Genomic DNA, 17,014 nt, shown 5'->3' with positions numbered 1-17,014 from the left:
CCCTATCCGACACGGAGAGCTGCAGTACTGCAAAGTGTGAAGGGAGAGAGGATGGGAGGGGGGGGGGGGGGGGGGTACCGCACTGTCGTAACGAGTCCAAGTGGGGAAGGTAGGAGGATAGACGCATTATTGCAGTAGCCTACAGAGTCACAACACTTCACACGGGCAGAGCTACCGCACTTCCCTCAAGACGCACGTCCGCCTGCTCGCAGAGAGAGAGACAGAGAGGGAGAGAGAAAGAGAGGTGGAGTCAGAGAAAGAATTTTTTTTTAAAAGTCCGGATTTTCATGACTGGACCCTTTCAGTTAATTGTGAGATTGCACGCATTTGCCAAAAGCTTTTAGAGGAGGCAAGTCAAGAGTCAGCCAATCAGTGGTGCCTGCGCCTCAGCATCCAGGACTCGGCATCACTTGGAAACTGGATGCAGGAAGCTCAACATCCTCGGATTTCTCTTTAATGGATTAAAATCTAGAAGTACTTTCCTCCTACGGGTGCATCGCTCTCTTCTCTCCTCCCTCTTCTCCTCTCCAGTCACAGTGAATTAGCACTTGACTCTCGTGTATTGCGGTTCTTTGCTGACGACTTGAATGCACCGTTAGAAGCTCCACTGCGCCAAGATCCGACACTACTTTACTGATCGCTTTGCTTATTGAATTTTTTTGGGGGGGAGACTTTTATTCGGACCAAGAAGAAATCACATTTTTTTCCGTGTGATCTTGCAGGGTTTTTTCTCTCTCTCTCTCTCTCTCTTCAGTGTTGTACTTCAGACCCTCCCTCCATCCCTCTCTTGCTGCCCGTCACCCATCCTCCGCTGCCCGTGAGTCAGTTCAAACAGCTGCATAGAAGATGTGAGTATTAACGTGGTTTTCTATTCACTCTATCTATATGTAACAGCTTTAGGAGTATGGTTGGGGGTGATGTGTATCGATATGAATCCTCTCTCGCGGAAAGGGAACTGAACTCATTTCTTTCAGCCTGACGGATTCTGCTGACGCAAGTGAAAAATTTCCGTCAAAGCATCACTAAATAATGTATTCGTGCTCGGACTGCCGTCGCTCTGAACCCTCCAGCACAAATAACACAGTTTGTTTTGTTTACATAATAGATTTTTTTTTAGAAGTCTTTATTATGGATGGTTTTATGATTTTAGAGAGTTTGATGGTATCGCATCGTTATGGAGGTTGATTGACGGCTATAAAAACATCATTTTTCATTTGGAACTTATGGTGATCAGCTTGTAGGACAGAGTGAACGGAGGCTGAGTCAGTGGTTCCCCCTCTGGAGAGCTTGTTTTGCTCATTTTAAAACATCCTGTGCCCATTCCCTTCTTCCCCTGCTGGATTAACCCTTTCGTCTTCCCTGCACTTCACTTTCCCCCTCCTCTCTTCATTGATGCAGCTGGAGCTTGACCTCTCAGTACAGCAACTCTCCTTTGCTCATCTTTTTCTTGCAGCATCCGCTCTCTCCTCATCCTCTCTAATAAATATCATGATAAAGAGCATCATAATAAAAATAAGGCTACATTATTATCTCATTCTGTTCTTCACCATCACCTTCTATTTCTGTATTCTTCACCTTGAATCACAACTCGTAGTGCAGTTTTCCTATTGAATTTTTGCTCTTTAACTGGTAAAATGAACTTTATTTAATCCTCCATATGAAATATATGTTGCCCTTTCCTCCCCCTGCTTCTTTTCAGGTCTGCACCAGATGCTGCTGCCCCAGGTGGAGCCCCAGGTGCTCCAGGAGCCCCCGGTGCAGATGGAGCCCCGGCCGGCGCACCTCAAGCCCCACCCAACACCACCAGCAACCGTAGGCTACAGCAGACACAGGCCCAAGTGGAGGAGGTGAGTCGGACCTGGTTCTTTTCATGAGTGATATTTACCTTTGTCTCCTGTTAACCATGAAGCTCTGCAACCCCCCCCCCCCCCCCCCACTACTCTTGTCCCCTTTCCTGCAAACTAGGTGGTGGATATCATGCGGGTGAATGTGGACAAGGTTTTGGAAAGGGACCAGAAACTTTCAGAGCTCGATGACAGAGCGGACGCTCTCCAAGCCGGAGCCTCCCAGTTCGAAAGCTGTGCAGCCAAGCTTAAGAATAAGTACTGGTGGAAGAACTGCAAGGTGGGCACATTAGTGCAGGTCCATTTACCAGATTGTTTCAGTGAAGGGAGCACAAACCAGAGTCTGAATTAACAATTCCTATTAGTAGAATGTGCTGCATGATGGATTATTCAAAATAAGCATGCATCAAATCTGCTGCCGTTGAATACACCGAAAATGTCCCAGCTGAGGTGTGATGAGGCAACGCCGGCGTGGAGCGAACAGACGCCGCAGTCACTGTTCACCCTAGTAAAGGTTCTCTTCTCCTTTCAGATGATGATCATGATGGGTATCATTGGAGTCATTGTGGTTGGAATAATTTTCTGTAAGTAAATGACATCCATTTCCATCCTGATACGAATATGATAAATACTGGCATGTTACATATCTTTTTTAAATTGTAAGTTATATGATTCAAAATAGAAGAGGTATATCTATATGAACAAAAATATCTCCTGGTAGTGGCAGCATGGCTTCGTTCTCTCAGTGGAGAAGACGTGTCTCAAAGAGGATTCAGGTGTAAAACGGCACCAACGTGTTTGTATTGCTGCTCTAACAAGCCGACACCTGGACTGCTGCCTACTTGTGATCCCTTTACTATGACTGTTTATTTATATCGCAGTAAACACTTATAGCCCTGGAGTTACTAGAAAGAAATAAACACATTTTTAGGCCTCAAGATTTAACTTGTACCCTTTATTGAATGAACTCGTAGCCCACAAGATCATTTGATCCATGGATTTAATTCATCCTCGGCCATGAGATCTAATTACTTCCCTGAGTTTAAATCATTTGTGGCCACAAGACAGAACTTGTTCTTGCAATTACATTATTTCATAGCCCCACAGTTTGAATAATTCTGGATAGATAGAGAAGATCATTTATTCCATTAATTTGTGGCCACAAGATAAAACTAGCTTCCACAAATTAATCACAGCATGGGAACAAGTTGTGCATTGTGGCAAAAAACAACAAAACAAAACAAAAACTTCTCTTACAAGTTATCTGATTATCTTATGACCTCTAGTTAATCAATGAAAAGAACAAGTTTTATCTCATGGCCACAAATGAATGAAACCAAGAGGTCAAATTTCACATCAGGGGGCAGCATGACTCAGAGGTAGAGTGGCAGTCTAGCAATCGAAGAGTTGCTGGTTCGATCCTCACTTCACCAGTGTCCTTGAGCAAGATACTGAATCCTAAGAGCTTCTGATGGCCCTGCGAAGGACTGGTGACCCGTCCAGGGTGAGCCCCGCCTCACCCAATGTCAGCTGAGATAGGCTCCAGCCCCCCCACCTTGAACGGATAAGTGGTACAGAAAATGGATGGAAATTTCACATCATGCCCATGACTGAATGAAACTGAATGAACATGTCACTATGAAACATTTCTCATATGATGTGTTGTCTAAAACAAGCATGTAAACACAATATAAAGTGGAGTGCACCGTGTGTTTGCTGCTTGCTGTGTGCGAGGGATTGCCAGAGGCGTCAGACTAAAGCTCTTCTCTTTCTCCTTCACTCAGTGTACTTCTTCTACTGAGCTCGGCCCATCAACACAGATGGATATGGACTTGAGAATGACATGAGCTGGAAGAGAGAAAAAAAGATACAAGATCCAAACACCACTCCTCCCCTTTAATTCGTCCTCTCCTCGCTCTCTTCACACTGGCGTCCATCAAACCATCTTGCACTAATACATGACAGTAGCGTTTATAGGTGTCGCTGCTCTCTTCCCCTCCTTTCTTGTTGCTTTCTTCCACTGTTTTGGTGTAAAGTCGTACTCTCCCCGGTCTCTGCACCTCATGTATTATTGAAGGATGTCAGCAAGCAGAGGGGAGGAGGACGAAAGAAAAGAGGGAGTGAGGCATTCTATGTGACACGGAAACTCAAGCCCGCTGAACGGAGCTCTGGGCGAGGACATACTTCAGAACGAGAAGAGGCGAAGGAGAAGAGCAGGTGAATGTGTGCAGGAAGATGGAAGCAGAGTTTGCCGTCCTTTCTATCCCAGATACGCCAAAGCTTATTCATAGTACCTTTTTTGACAGTCTTTACATTTGTAAATTGATACTGACAAGCCTAACACAAACCTCCGGTCGCAAACATCTTTGCTACTTACTAACACAAAACTCAAAATAGATTAAGAGGATTTTTGTTGTTATGTGTGTATTCGTGATTCAAAGCATTATAGCTAGTAGCTAGAAGTTTAGCCAATAGGCTTTTATTCCTTCTTTTGCTTCCTTGGCTAAGTTTTATTTCTGAAGCACTCACAGTAATTTTAGAGGCAAGAACAAAACGTGGGAAAGGAAAAGAGGGCGCATTTTTGAAGGAAGAGATGATTCAGGGAAAGACTGAAGGAGCATTGCAATATTTGACTCTCCTCTATAAATAAGTCAAGCTTCTGGATTGAAAAGCAATTAATGATCAAGCAGTCCTACTGTATGCTTACTTTGCACCTGAGTTCTTGTACCACAGGTAGTGACAAAGTACACAAGCAACCACTAACAAGACAATCTGCTGAATACCAGAGCTGACCGCTGCAATGCAGAGGGATGTCTCTTGATTCGGACTTGGACAGCCATAGACGATGAATGTGTAGTCACAACAGTTATCCACTTGTTTTTGAGAGTGTTTGTTTGCTTGGTTGTTGTTGTTTAGTTGTCCTGCAGGAAATTAAGAGAAAAGATCCAATTTGCAAAACCAGAACCACCAGGCCAGCCCTTCCCCTCACCCACATAAAACTCATTAGCCTGCAGTACTACGGTAAATGAGGTGTTTATTACTTGCATGGCAAGCGGAGTCAATAGTTTTATCTATTTGTGTGACCTGTGTATGTCATTTCTTAACCTAACTGCCGATTGTACATTTTCCTTTGTTAGTGGTTTTAAGGACCTGTGTATATTGTCTTTTTGATCTGATAATTACTGCTTAAGCAATGCAATGACGCTGAAGAGTTTGCCAAAATTTGTTAAAATCATTTGCCCTTGAGAGCAAAATAATATTCACACTGCAAACAACCCTAGTGTATGAGTAGAAGCATAGTTGCACCTCTGTCAGAGTTTCTCCAGGGAATGTGTTTCTAAATTCAGGTTTTTATCTTTCTCTTCTTTTTTTTTTTGGTGGGTGGTGTTAGATAGAACTAAGACGCTAATGTCTCTCTCTCTCTTAGGCCTGATTCTGTTGATCAAAATGTGAACAACCTTATATGCAACATGCATTCCTGCATCGCTGTATCTGTTAATCCAAAATGATCTGATGATATTGTGCAGCAATATAATTTGGTAACCAACACGTGAAGTTATGAGAACATGTTTTGTGATTTACCAACTGACAATGCAGTAAGATGTGAAACTGGGTTTGCGAAAACAAATGCATGCTTTCCAATTCTGCTGATGCCAATAAAGTGAAACTGTCTACACAACTATACACTGATATTTGTTATGTTGACACTCAGCCATTGCACCTGATGCCAGCGTCATCATACGTCATGATTGATCAATAATAGGCCTTAAAATCAGATGTAGAGAGATTAAAAACCTATTTTATTATCACAATTAATCTAAAAGTTAATGACCAATAGAGCAGCAATTCAATGACAGCCCCAGTGTCTGATGGGAGTTCTCACGCACATTTTTAAATTATTTGTCTTAAATTATTGAAAATGATAAAGTAGCACCAATAAGAACCAAAAGAATGACTGCAAATAAGACATTTGTGTTTTTTAGAGAATGATTCAAGAGGAATAAAATTAATACACAAGAAGACCAAATCATAAACATCATTATGTCTTTTTTTTATATGAATGGAAAGATGTTTGTTTATAAATTAAGCATTGCACTTTGCAAAAAAAATCTTCACACTTCGTCAACTGCTCTCCTTTTCCTGTTTTCTAAGGAGCAGTAATGTTCCAAACCCTGCACCAAGTTCGGACGCAATCAGTCCCACGCCACCTTAATGAAAGTCATCATATGTTCAACATCCAATACAAATGTGTGTCTCACATCTTCTGTACTCTTATATGTGTGTTAGCAATCAAATATTTTTTTTCAAACACAATTTTCTTTCTGCAAAATGCAGACAGTAACGCCTTGTTTAAACACATGAGAGGAGAACCGCAAAAGCCAGCTATATAGCTGACTTGTAGCATCTTAAGCTTGTTTTTGCTACACAGTCTATCTTCAGCTAAAGTTCAAATTTTTTTCAACAAATTTGAGGGAAGTACCAGACTGGCCCGCTTTGTCTCCAGTAACATCAGTAATGTGCCACAAACTACGCCGTCCTATCTCATGACCTGATAAAAGAAAATCAGAGTGATGAGCAGGAAACTCAGAACCCACCAGTAGGAATCTGTTGAGAGAAAAACAGAATCCCAAATGATGAGTGAGAACGGGAACCAGAGCAAACTGAGCGGTCAGGGTGAAATACAAAGAGATATAAAGGTTGTTTCATATCTGCAAGTGGATTATTTTGGATTTCTTTTTTTCCAACGTAACTTAAATAAAACTCCCAGCAGTCTAGATTTAGATTAAATAGAGGCATTTCTAAATAGTTGGGTTACAGTCTTTATTAAAACACACACCTGATTCAGGACTTTTCACCACCAGACTGACAGAGAGAGGAGCATCCAGGGCTGGGTGAGAAACTTTGCAGATGATTTCGGTTCCGGGGGGGATGCTGGAGGGCAAAGTGAGGTGAGACGACAGAGAGTACGTTCCATCACCGTGCTGCCGATGGCTGGACAGAGAACCCTGATTTGCTAACACAGTGGGCTCTGTGTCTGCAGGAGAGAGTGATGACCACTCCATCTGAAGACAGAGCAAAAGGATGTGATATAAATTGCTGTCTCGACACCAAATTAGCAAAACAATTACCACTGCAATTTAACTCTATGTAAAGGGTTTGCTACTTAGTTTGGCACGAGGGCACCAATTCACATTACAATCAGTACAAAATTTCTTTGTTCAAATTCCTCAGCTTGACACTGAGTATTTAGGACTTATTTTTATAACTGAAATTCACTTTTTTATTATTAATTAAGCCATAACTGCCACGCTAGGGTGCATAGCAGGCAGCAGTGAGACAGCTGTAGTTACTGACCTCAGCATCCAGAGGGTAGTATTTATTACAATGACAGCCCAGTGTCTGATGTGAGTTTTCCTTCCAAAGCATCTCGTCTGACATAGTTACACTGGGCGGTTCTGAAAAGGACCAAAGAGGAAAAACTGAGAGACAAATGGGGAGCTTTCTTAATCGAGGAAATGTATTTAAGAAGAAACTTACGAAATACTTGGAGATGAATGACCTGCTGAGCGTGGAAAGGGCCTAGTTTGACCGTACAGATGTAGGTCCCCACATCTGTTACCTTTATCTTGCTCAGGGTCATTGAGGCGTTTCCCTCACCAACCACCTGGGCAGCATCAATGCTCGAGTCCCTCCTCTCATGATGCACTAAAGACAGGAAAAACATTCTAAACTATATAAAATCGATGTTCAGTCACTCACTTTATGCAAAGTGTAAAATTATGACAAGATAGGAACTAGGCCTCAGATGGATGGATTCTGTTCCTTTCTATGTTTATGACCTCTCCCAAGGAAGTTATGTGATTGCTGCAGGTCTCTTTGTAGGGTGGTAGACGTCTCAAAAACAAATTGAGGAATGTTTTTAAGAGTTATATTACAAGGAATATATGATAAGGTTTTCAAGCGATCTGAATAATACTGCAGATCCTGGATCCTGAAGCCTGTTCTAAGCCGCTGGCAGGCTACACTGTGATCCAGGTGAACTATTTTCGCAACACTGGTTGTTCTTGGGGAAAAATTTCAGCATATTTTTTGGTGAAATTCATTGAAGCCATGAATTTTAACTAGAAGGATACCTATTTCGCTCCTGGCCATAGTATGGACCCTTATTCTATATTTGCCAGCTCTGAAGAAAACTTGCCAACAGCTGTTGATACTTTGTTCACATTCTGGATCAACGTACCCTCCCTGGTAGAGGTGCAGTCTCTGATGTTGGCTGAGGTTATATAAATAAAATGTGTCTCCACTAAACCGGCTTAATTTACACCACTACCTTCACTAGCTAGCATCTACAGTTTTGTGCATTTATATATTGGTGAAATGTAAAGCTGCAGAATCCTCTTATATAACATCCCCATCACTTAAAAAAAACCCTTGAATCCTAAAATACTGTTAAGTCCAAGCAAGCTAGTTCACATACTACTCACCCACAGCGCTCCCTTCTACATCATCCGGCCTCATCCTCATCTCAAGCACTTTCCGCCCTTTTCCTCTATGCTGCAGGCGCCACTCAATGCCCACCTCCTGCAGGGAGGGTATGGGCTGATGCTTGAAGCCACAGTCAAGGAGGGCTTCACCCCTCAGAGGAGCGGATACAGAGTTTGAATTGGAAAACACCAGAAACACCACTGAGGAGACAGAGAGGACCGGTGATAGCAGTGGTAGAGTAGATCTTTATGCTGCTGCCCTGTCAGAACTGTAACTCTGGCTCTCACCCTCAGTCAGCAGAGTTCCTGAGGGGGAAAGAGGAAGATCCAGCATCCTTTGTATCAGGGTTGAATGATCCTTTTCCAATTCTACAGTCTGCAGGATCAAAGTGGTGCTGAAGTCAACTGCATCCACATTAATGGACACCATAAAATAGGCTGGTTGTGAATCTTCCTTGGTGCCATGAGGAGAGTAAGTGCTTATTTCACACGTCACCTCCTGCTCATTGCACTCTGCATGGAGCAACACATCTACATTCGGGATCTCAGGTGATGTCACTGCCACAGACGGAAAAGAGACATGACAGGTTCAACACTCATCGCTCTTACGGTACATCAAGCGTATGCAGGAAAAACAGAGAAAAACCTTTGGACTCGAACAGGAGGGAATTTGGATCGGGGATGGAGGGTGGGACAAACGGAGGGAGGGCTTCAAGCGACTCATGTGAAGCCACTGCAACATCTCTTAAAATAAGAGTGGCTGGAGTTTGGCGTAAAGAAGATCTTTGTCCCAGTCCAACTCTGTCATTCACCAGGTAGCAGGACAGAACCACGTCTGCAACCCCAGAAGCTGTGAAACAAGGAGTAGAGATGTAAAGAAAAAAAAATACAATGAGAGGTATCATTATCTTTCTCAACAACGTTCTCAAGAGGTCACTGACTTTAACATTATCAGCTAAAGTCCCTCTGCCCACAGACAGCTAGCAAATTAAAATAACCGAAACTAGGAAAACATATGTATAGTTTCCTGGAGGAAAAGAAGTTTTAAATAAAAAAGGAAGAAGTTTCCTTGAATAAACCACTCCACTTGAACCCAAGAAATTATGAACCTTTTTTTCATTCATTTATGATATATATTTATATATATATATATATATATATATATATATATATATATATATATATATATATATATACACACACACACACACACACACACACAAATATATGAAAAATGTCATTAAATACTGTAATTACTAGGGTAACTATTAAAAACTTGCTGTGTGATAAAACTTAATCAAAATTAAATAAGATCATTTGAATGAACTATTAAGCTTCTATAGAAAGATTACAATACTGACAAACAATAACAGGCTATTTTTAATGCTGAAAAATGAATAATCAATACTAATGCTTACCAGAAACACACGTCGTGAAGTATCCAAGCAAAATAATTTCAGTGACCATCATCAGTCAAGTGTCAGAGTTTTTAAAGACTAAAAACAAAGCAAAACAACGTAAAGTATAGTTGCTGTGCTCTCAAAAAGGGCTTTCACTTTTGATTTCAGCAGTTAACGGCGACTCATTCTGTTGAGACGACTATTCTCTGCTCCTTTCTCAACAAAACATAAAAAACACACACACAACGAAGCCGTAAATCGACATCAGTTAATTTTCTGAGAGTTAATTGTCTGAGGTAGTTTGAATCCTGCACCAGGGTCAACGATATTGCGTGTAGCGGAAGAGCGAAAACGAAAGTGGAGACAATCGTCCAATGACAGAGCAGCAGAGAGCGGGTCATCGGTCACTATGGAAACATGTGCCAACCGACTTTGTCCGTGCAACCCTACCTGTGTCCGATTTGCCGTGCTTTGGTTTTCAACAAGGAATAAGAGGCGCTTGTTAGACTCGGTGACCATGTCTCCCTGGTCCAAACTTAAAATAGATTTTTATATTTAAAAATTCACTAAGTGTTCTGTTAATATCCTGCGCTGTGTGGGATTCTCTTTATTGATTTTATCACTGCTGCCTGGGATATTTTTGGTGATGTCTGTCTGAAGGATGAACTTGGTGGAGGGGTGTAACATGGGCAAAGGAATATTCCATTTAATTTAGGGGCAGCTAAGTCATAGCGCCACCTGCTGGTGACAGTAAATAAAAGGAAATGTTTCTACTCACATGAAGGCTACACCCTTAGTGAGTCAACCAGAATTCAAGTCACACATTGTGAGATTTGAATCAAAATTACACTGTGTTATGTTCATGTGATGTGCAGGAAGATATTATATACTACATTTTCTTTAGCGCCTTCAAGTGGACACATGAATTGATATTGGCACCGCAACATATTAGTCAGCTCCTTCATTCAAAATCCAAATATTATCAGGTTTCCCCACCCTCTCTCTTTCTCTAATGAGCAGCCACATACTCCAGCATACACTGGGGTGTGATGACCCCCTCATTGCTGCATAGTTTACATTGATTTGGTTCACCTTGGCAGAGTAAGTGAGATGATGCAGGAAGAAAAGATATGAGCCAAGTTATTTATTCATAATTGTATTTGTCTCTGTTTGTATTAAGTAAACCAAGTTTTAAAGACATTGGAATACCTTTACTGGAATGGTAAATTCAGTTTTCCTGCATGGTCTTTCTAATCCAACCCACGTAGTTGGTGACTTTAGTGTAGACTCCATATTTCCCTGGCTGTCCACAGTCAACCCCCCAGCTGACAATCCCTGCCACCCAGAATTGGCCGTTGTTCTCCAGGGCAAAAGGACCTCCACTGTCCCCTTGGCACGAGTCCTTTCCACCCTCAGGGACTCCAGCACAGAACATGTTGTCAGTCAGACTAGGTATACGGCTCCTTGACTTCTTCAACAAATCAATCGAAGTGCTGCACAAGTCGTCGTTGACCACAGGGAGGTGCAGATACTTCAGTGTATTTGTTAATAGGAGTCTGCCTTCAAGATATGTAACACCAAAGCCTGACACCAGTCTGTAAAATAGTGTAGAGACAGTTTAATGGCACAAAGGAGAAAGGCAACAGGCTAAAGACTGGACTCTACTCACTCAATCAGTCAAAAGTTGACATTTCAGAGCAAAATTTTAATTGAAATGATTGTCGCATTAAACATTTCCTTACCCCATTGAGCCAGGAATGTAAGTGACACCCTCTGCTGGCAAACACACCGGCATTACAGATGAGTGGAATGTGATGGGCTCTTGCAGTTTGATCAAGGCGATATCACTGTCGTAGTTTAAGTTGTCAGTGTTGTTGTATCCAGGGTGAATGTAGATTGAAGCAGGAGACCTTTGAGAGCCCATGAGGGACCAGACATCAGTGTGACCCATGTAAATCTGTGAATTGTCAGCATAAGAGGTAATTAATGTCCGTTTAAACACTTGGAGGCTCGGGACATTCAGCGAACATAGATGTTACCACTCTTACCTGCACAGAATCAATTTGTGCCTGCTGTCCATTGTGCACAAGAGTATGAGCTGCTGTAAGTACCCAGCGGTCATCTATGACAATGCCCCCTGCTCTTTGGCCATCTATATTCAGCAGCACCTGCCAGGGGATGGCGCCGTCTGGAGCTGTGCTGCCTGCAATGATCCTCTGAAAGGAAGAAATCCGTTGTGTTGGCTGGCCACAAACTAGATGATGTGGAAATGGATTTTCACAAAAGTGTTAATTCAAATGTTCCAGTTACAGAAGAACAGCAAAACTTTTCAGGGTTTTAATTTTGTAATGAAAACCAATACCTGGTTTGCATGTTGGCGTGACGATAAGATTGTGGTTAGGTCTCCACATTCTGTCCGATTCACAGGTGAAGGTAACTGAGGAACACAGGAGACAAGACACAGGGAAAATGCAGTCCTGGTAAGAATTATTTGCTTTTTCTTCTGTTTTTTTTTTTTTAACCTGTGAATTTACTTCTTAATAAATAGAGAATCTATAAAATGATATCCACATATTGGCACAGTTGTTTACACATTTTGTAAAGTTTCGCTGTTGTGAACCTTCTGCCTGCAGTAGCTTTCAGACACAAATCAGTGGCTTACATTTTCTGATTTTTCAATTCGCGACAAAGTTACGCAAGGAAAAAAGAACCTCAGTAACTAAAAACATTTAATGATGAGTAACTAATAGATAAATACTAACTTTTGGGTGGTCACTTCAATTCTCTTTAAGAACCACATTGTAGCCCATTTTCTACAAATCATAATTTCACCACATCGAATCATCTTTCAAACTTTATATAAATTGTATATACATTTTATTTTGTAGCAAATGTATTTCCTCTGTTCTTTTATTTTACATTCAGTTCTAGTACCTCTTGAATTCTGATCATGTTTATAATTATCACATCGAACATTAAATGTTATGATAGTCTAATAATATAATAAGGCTGGTAAGCAAAATTCACATTGTACAACACCATAGGTGAGTACCTCACCATTCTCATTTCCAAGGTAAGCGTAATATGGTTCATTGCAGTAATACTGAACAACAGAACGGTACTGATTCTCAGAGCCCGACAGGAAATTCACCCCTCCGTTCAGCAATGGTTTAGGGTCTCCACAAGAGATTACTGCAGAGGAGCAAAAGAAGGACATGTAAATAATTCAACAGTGAGACACCGGGAAAGTACGAGCTCATGAGCTCAAAAACTAATAAGTTCCAAAATAATATCTTGTGTAAGTTTGCAATAATTATACGTTGGAAACATACTATGGCATTCTGGCAGAGAGCGATGCCACTGTCCGTTACTCTCACACATGGTAGAGAAACTGTCAATCTCTTGCTGACCCTGAGGGAGAAAAGATTTTTTTTTTTTATGTCACATTGTATAAAAAGCACCCTGTGTTGAAATGAAGAACAGTAAGAAAAGTTTGTCTGACCATCATCAGCTTGTATCCTTCGTAACAGCGTACATAGATGTAGTCCCTGTAGAAATACTCCGATAAGACAGGAGTTACCCGGCCTTTGTTGATACTGCCAGGAAACGGACATTTTACTCCTGGAAACATCAAAGATGAGCCGAGGTCACATCTCAGAAGGGCCCGAATTACAAGTTATTTGACAAGAGTGCTCATAACCTGAAATGCCCTGACTTGCAGTTAAACTGCTAAATTGTGAATTACCCCCCCTCACTTTCAGTGTGGTAGTCCAGGCTCCAGCCATTGCTCAGGCCTTCATCATCAATGAAGTAGTCCAGTTTGACCCTGTTGGAGTCTGTGACGATCAGACCCGGACTTGTGTTACCACACAGCTTGACGGGCTCCTTGTCTGGGATGGTCACCTGAGTTCAGATGTTCATGGATGGTTGGCATTCTAACTACATTTACAGTCTTTTTTTACTTTTCTTTTTTAAAATATAAATGCTGCACGGATGCTTCATTTCATTACCTGCAACCAGTGATGGAGACAACTTGGACCTTGGTCAGTTTCTATGCTCTCAATATGGAAGTTATCAGTAAAGTTGAGAGTGACTGTGAAGCCAGGATCTACAGAGATGATATACTGACAGGGCACAGCATAAGGAGGAGCGTTTGGGTATCCTGGACTGGACAGATGTCCCTCTGGCTCATCAAATATACCCCCGCTGCAGGATACTGGGATCAGGGAAAAGAAAGAAATAGGTTGAACTTATTCCAGCACAAGAAAAAGGATGACATCTCCCATTTGTTGCAGTGTGTTTGTGCTGAGCTAACCCCATTCTGCCTCCGGCTTCTCATCTTGTGCGTTCATGAGTAACTAAGAAATGGAAAGTTCCATTCTCTCAGCGTGACGGTTTTGAGAGCTCTGTTTGACATCGCTCCATGTGGCAGCATTTGTGGTGGCATCTTTGTCAGACTCATTTAGGTCCAACATACATCTGATTATGATGCCAAACGATATTTCAGATTGTCTTCATATGTTTTTGTGTGGCTAATGTATTGCTAGCTTCCTGGCTAACTAAATAACTAACTGTAACTGAGAGAAATCAGCTGAAATATTGACTTACTGAGCTTTATTTAATTTTGCTTCTATGGATGATGAGGTTGTTTGACACTTGACTGTTTAGGAAGTGGGAAGTGGGACCTTTCCAAATGGGAATACTATCAAACAGCATCAGTTATGTGGGTGCTGACCACCTTCCCTCTTCCTAATGTTTGAATAGTTTGCTGAGAAGCTTCTAGCCCCCTCTTACTCACAGACACAGGTGCGTTGGTCTGATCGGAGCTCATAGCCGTGGTGACAGGAGCAGAGGTATGAGCCGAGGGTGTTGAGGCATATCTGAGAGCAGAGTGGACCCGAACCATCTGCTGGTTCTGGCTCAGAGCACTCATCTTTGTCTGTTGATAGAGAGACATTAGAGTGAGGGGATATGATGCTGTAGAGGGAGGTGACTGACAGCAGAGAGGTGTCCTATACCTATTGCCTGGTACTGAGCAGAGAAACCAACATTCTGGTATAGCTCTGGGTTGTTGTCATCTGTTTTGAAAATGAGGGTGAGTTTGTTTCCTGGAGCCAAGATGGGCTGGTTGCCTGGGTGATGCCCGTCAGCAGAATTCTCCTGGCCACAAAACTTCCCTAGCACATTTTCATTGTGGAGCACCTGGAAGGATGAATTGAAGATAAAAGCACCGTAAGGGTAAAGGATGAGCAATTAAAGTGTGTTTGACTTCGCTGATGTACAACGCTGTAGAAGTCTACAGTATTTTATGGTAACACTTTGACAAGGATAGGTTGCGTTACACAATGGGATACTCAAAGAGGAATCTGTTAAAGTTGAGTTACCAGGTTGAGTCCAAGTCTGGGTCTGGAAGATCCTGTGTGACTCAAGTCATCTCACTACTCAAGGCCTGGCCTAAAGAAATACTTTAGCCTGCAAACACCAACAATTCTCATCTCTGGCTCATCACTTTTCCTCTTAATGTGCTGCAATGAACTTCCCATGGATGTTCTTGCCTCCCTGGAACATATATTCTTCTCATCAGTCCATCAACAATATACTTTTCTGCTATTGGACCTTGCCTCAAACCTGCCCCCTTCATGTCACTTGATGTTAACAAATCTAATCTCAACACAAATACTTGTAGTCATTTCCCAATGAAGTTTTGTTCCTGGCAAAGGCCAGCACACTACAAAAAAGAGAGAGAAAAGGCCTTAAAAACAACATGGGTTGCCTCCCTTTAAGCCTGGGACTGCAATGATAAGACCAGATGTTGTGCAACGCCCAGTAAGTTATATTGGGAAAACACCAAAGCAAAGGCTGGTGGCGATGGATGAACTCAAAAGAATCTGTAACTTGATAGGAAGTTCTCTCTTGATGCCTCATGTTAGGTGTACTTTGACATTATACGACACTAAATATTTTGGGTTGGAGTTTGGCAGAAGTGCTAATGGGATGAAAAATTGTTCTGACTATAAGGGCGTCGTAGAAGCAGTCAGCGGAAGGCTCGATGTCCAGGTTTGTGAAGGTCAGTCTGATCTGGTAACCCTCGGGTACGCTGAGGTCCCACTGCTTCATCAGATTTGGAGGGTAGGGCAGGGGATACTGGGGGGACTGGATCTCCCCGTACATGACAGGCTCTGAGTCAGGCAGACGCCAGCACTCACAAATCGACACAAAGAGAAACCTGAGAAGGTGCATAAAAACACAGGGGGGGGACAGAGAGAGAGAGACAGAGAGAGAGAGACAGAGAGAGAGAGATCGATCTGTTTGTCTGTTTGTGGACATCTGAGGTCCAAAGTTGATACAAACAGAAAAAGACCACAGTATGACAATTAACACAAATGTGGTTAGTCGATGATAGCATTGATGTTTTTTTGGTGACACACTTACAGATGAATCCTTTAATCACACATAAAAACCGTCACTTTGGTTCCTCACAAACACGGAACAGCTCCAAAAAAACAAGCACTATGAGGAACCCACATTTAACCTGTTAAGTTTGGAATCAATCTAGACGTTCATCACACATATAGGCTCAACACTTGAATGGATTTGATATCCTAACTAAACTTACCAGATGATACAGGAAGTCCACATCCTCTCTGGAATATCTGAATGCGTTGATCCACAGTTGTACAGGCTAACGTCTCTCAGTCAAGAGGAAAATTTCAGTGTTTTCCAGTAAGTTGCAACCCTCTGTGCTTATGCCAGGAATATTCTTTTCTTCGAAGCAAAATAAAATGAACTGATGTAAAATTATAGCAAAAACCCAGAGAAAAAAAACAATAAATCTCGAATGGAGGCAGTTGGAACCTGTGCAGAAAGAGCAGCAGGGGCAGAACTGTGAAAGGGATTCTTACAAAATGCAAACAGTATCTGAGACACTGAAAACGAAACTCAACAGTCTGGACCACTCAGACATAACTCGAGGCTGCACAGATGGTCTGACTCAGACACAAAGAATGCAACAAAACCCTTGCAAAATACCAAACAAACAAAAAAAAGGTGGGGCTTTGTGTAAAGTGTAAATAAAATGGAATGAAGCTCATATTTTAAGCATAATGGAACATGCAAAACATATCAAACGTTGAAAGTTAGAAGTTTTACAATTACAAGAAAAATGTTACCTTGTTAAGAAAAAGTTAAGAGAGGCGCCACAAACCTTGAAAAGAAAGTAAATTAATCACTGGGGTAACATTTTGCAGCTAATTGTATTGCTGTATAGACTTGTTACACAAAAAGC

At 41.8% G+C, this 17,014-nt stretch overlaps 3 protein-coding genes across 4 annotated transcripts; 1 reads left to right on the top strand and 2 right to left on the bottom strand.

Annotated features, from left to right (window-relative positions):
* The first annotated feature begins 115 nt into the window (after positions 1–115).
* Positions 116–5,523, top strand: vamp1b (vesicle associated membrane protein 1b). Of its 2 annotated transcripts, XM_086218227.1 has the most exons (6): positions 150–244; positions 755–848; positions 1,700–1,847; positions 1,966–2,124; positions 2,377–2,428; positions 3,629–5,523. In XM_086218227.1, coding segments are annotated over exons 2-6 (378 nt in total). In that variant the 5' UTR covers positions 150–244; positions 755–846; the 3' UTR covers positions 3,646–5,523. The 2 variants fall into 2 exon arrangements, with proteins under 2 accessions (XP_086074352.1, XP_086074353.1); XM_086218226.1 differs by having other exon boundaries at positions 116–848.
* On the bottom strand, positions 3,629–10,089 carry tapbpl (TAP binding protein like). The gene is made up of 8 exons (XM_086218225.1): positions 9,748–10,089; positions 8,976–9,179; positions 8,618–8,887; positions 8,330–8,530; positions 7,383–7,550; positions 7,200–7,300; positions 6,682–6,907; positions 3,629–6,449 (listed from the first exon to the last, which is right to left on the bottom strand). The coding sequence occupies exons 1-8, from the start codon at positions 9,797–9,799 to the stop codon at positions 6,382–6,384; spliced, it is 1,290 nt and encodes a 429-aa protein (XP_086074351.1). The 5' UTR covers positions 9,800–10,089; the 3' UTR covers positions 3,629–6,381.
* A 767-nt stretch (positions 10,090–10,856) lies between these two features.
* Positions 10,857–16,712, bottom strand: c1r (complement component 1, r subcomponent). The gene is made up of 13 exons (XM_086218219.1): positions 16,346–16,712; positions 15,742–15,955; positions 14,748–14,931; positions 14,528–14,668; positions 13,740–13,945; positions 13,485–13,632; positions 13,232–13,350; positions 13,062–13,140; positions 12,787–12,921; positions 12,092–12,166; positions 11,778–11,983; positions 11,472–11,686; positions 10,857–11,324 (listed from the first exon to the last, which is right to left on the bottom strand). The coding sequence occupies exons 1-13, from the start codon at positions 16,366–16,368 to the stop codon at positions 10,958–10,960; spliced, it is 2,112 nt and encodes a 703-aa protein (XP_086074345.1). The 5' UTR covers positions 16,369–16,712; the 3' UTR covers positions 10,857–10,957.
* Between the last annotated feature and the right edge of the window lie 302 nt (positions 16,713–17,014).

Source organism: Aulostomus chinensis, chromosome 11, assembly GCF_037954235.1.
Source record: "Aulostomus chinensis isolate RoL2024-O1b breed Wild chromosome 11, RoL_Achi_v1.0, whole genome shotgun sequence".
NCBI classification, from domain to species: domain Eukaryota; kingdom Metazoa; phylum Chordata; class Actinopteri; order Syngnathiformes; family Aulostomidae; genus Aulostomus; species Aulostomus chinensis.
This window is presented reverse-complemented; position numbering and strand designations above follow the sequence as displayed.

What these genes read in the sequence shown, in the direction of transcription:
- vamp1b (XM_086218226.1), top strand. An exon ending in CACAGGCCCAAGTGGAGGAG is followed by an intron (nt 1,848 to 1,965) that starts GTGAGTCGGACC and finishes CCTGCAAACTAG; the next exon opens with GTGGTGGATATCATGCGGGT. An exon ending in ACTGGTGGAAGAACTGCAAG is followed by an intron (nt 2,125 to 2,376) that starts GTGGGCACATTA and finishes TTCTCCTTTCAG; the next exon opens with ATGATGATCATGATGGGTAT.
- c1r (XM_086218219.1), bottom strand. Translation starts at nt 16,368, where the DNA reads ATGTGGACTTCCTGTATCATCTG. An exon ending in TGCTCAGTACCAGGCAATAG is followed by an intron (nt 14,669 to 14,747) that starts GTATAGGACACC and finishes CTCTATCAACAG; the next exon opens with ACAAAGATGAGTGCTCTGAG. An exon ending in GTCTCCATCACTGGTTGCAG is followed by an intron (nt 13,633 to 13,739) that starts GTAATGAAATGA and finishes ATCTGAACTCAG; the next exon opens with GTGACCATCCCAGACAAGGA.
- tapbpl (XM_086218225.1), bottom strand. Translation starts at nt 9,799, where the DNA reads ATGATGGTCACTGAAATTATTTTGCTTGGATACTTCACGACGTGTGTT. An exon ending in CATTCATCTCCAAGTATTTC is followed by an intron (nt 7,301 to 7,382) that starts GTAAGTTTCTTC and finishes GGTCCTTTTCAG; the next exon opens with AACCGCCCAGTGTAACTATG. An exon ending in ACTACCCTCTGGATGCTGAG is followed by an intron (nt 6,908 to 7,199) that starts GTCAGTAACTAC and finishes CTCTGTCTTCAG; the next exon opens with ATGGAGTGGTCATCACTCTC.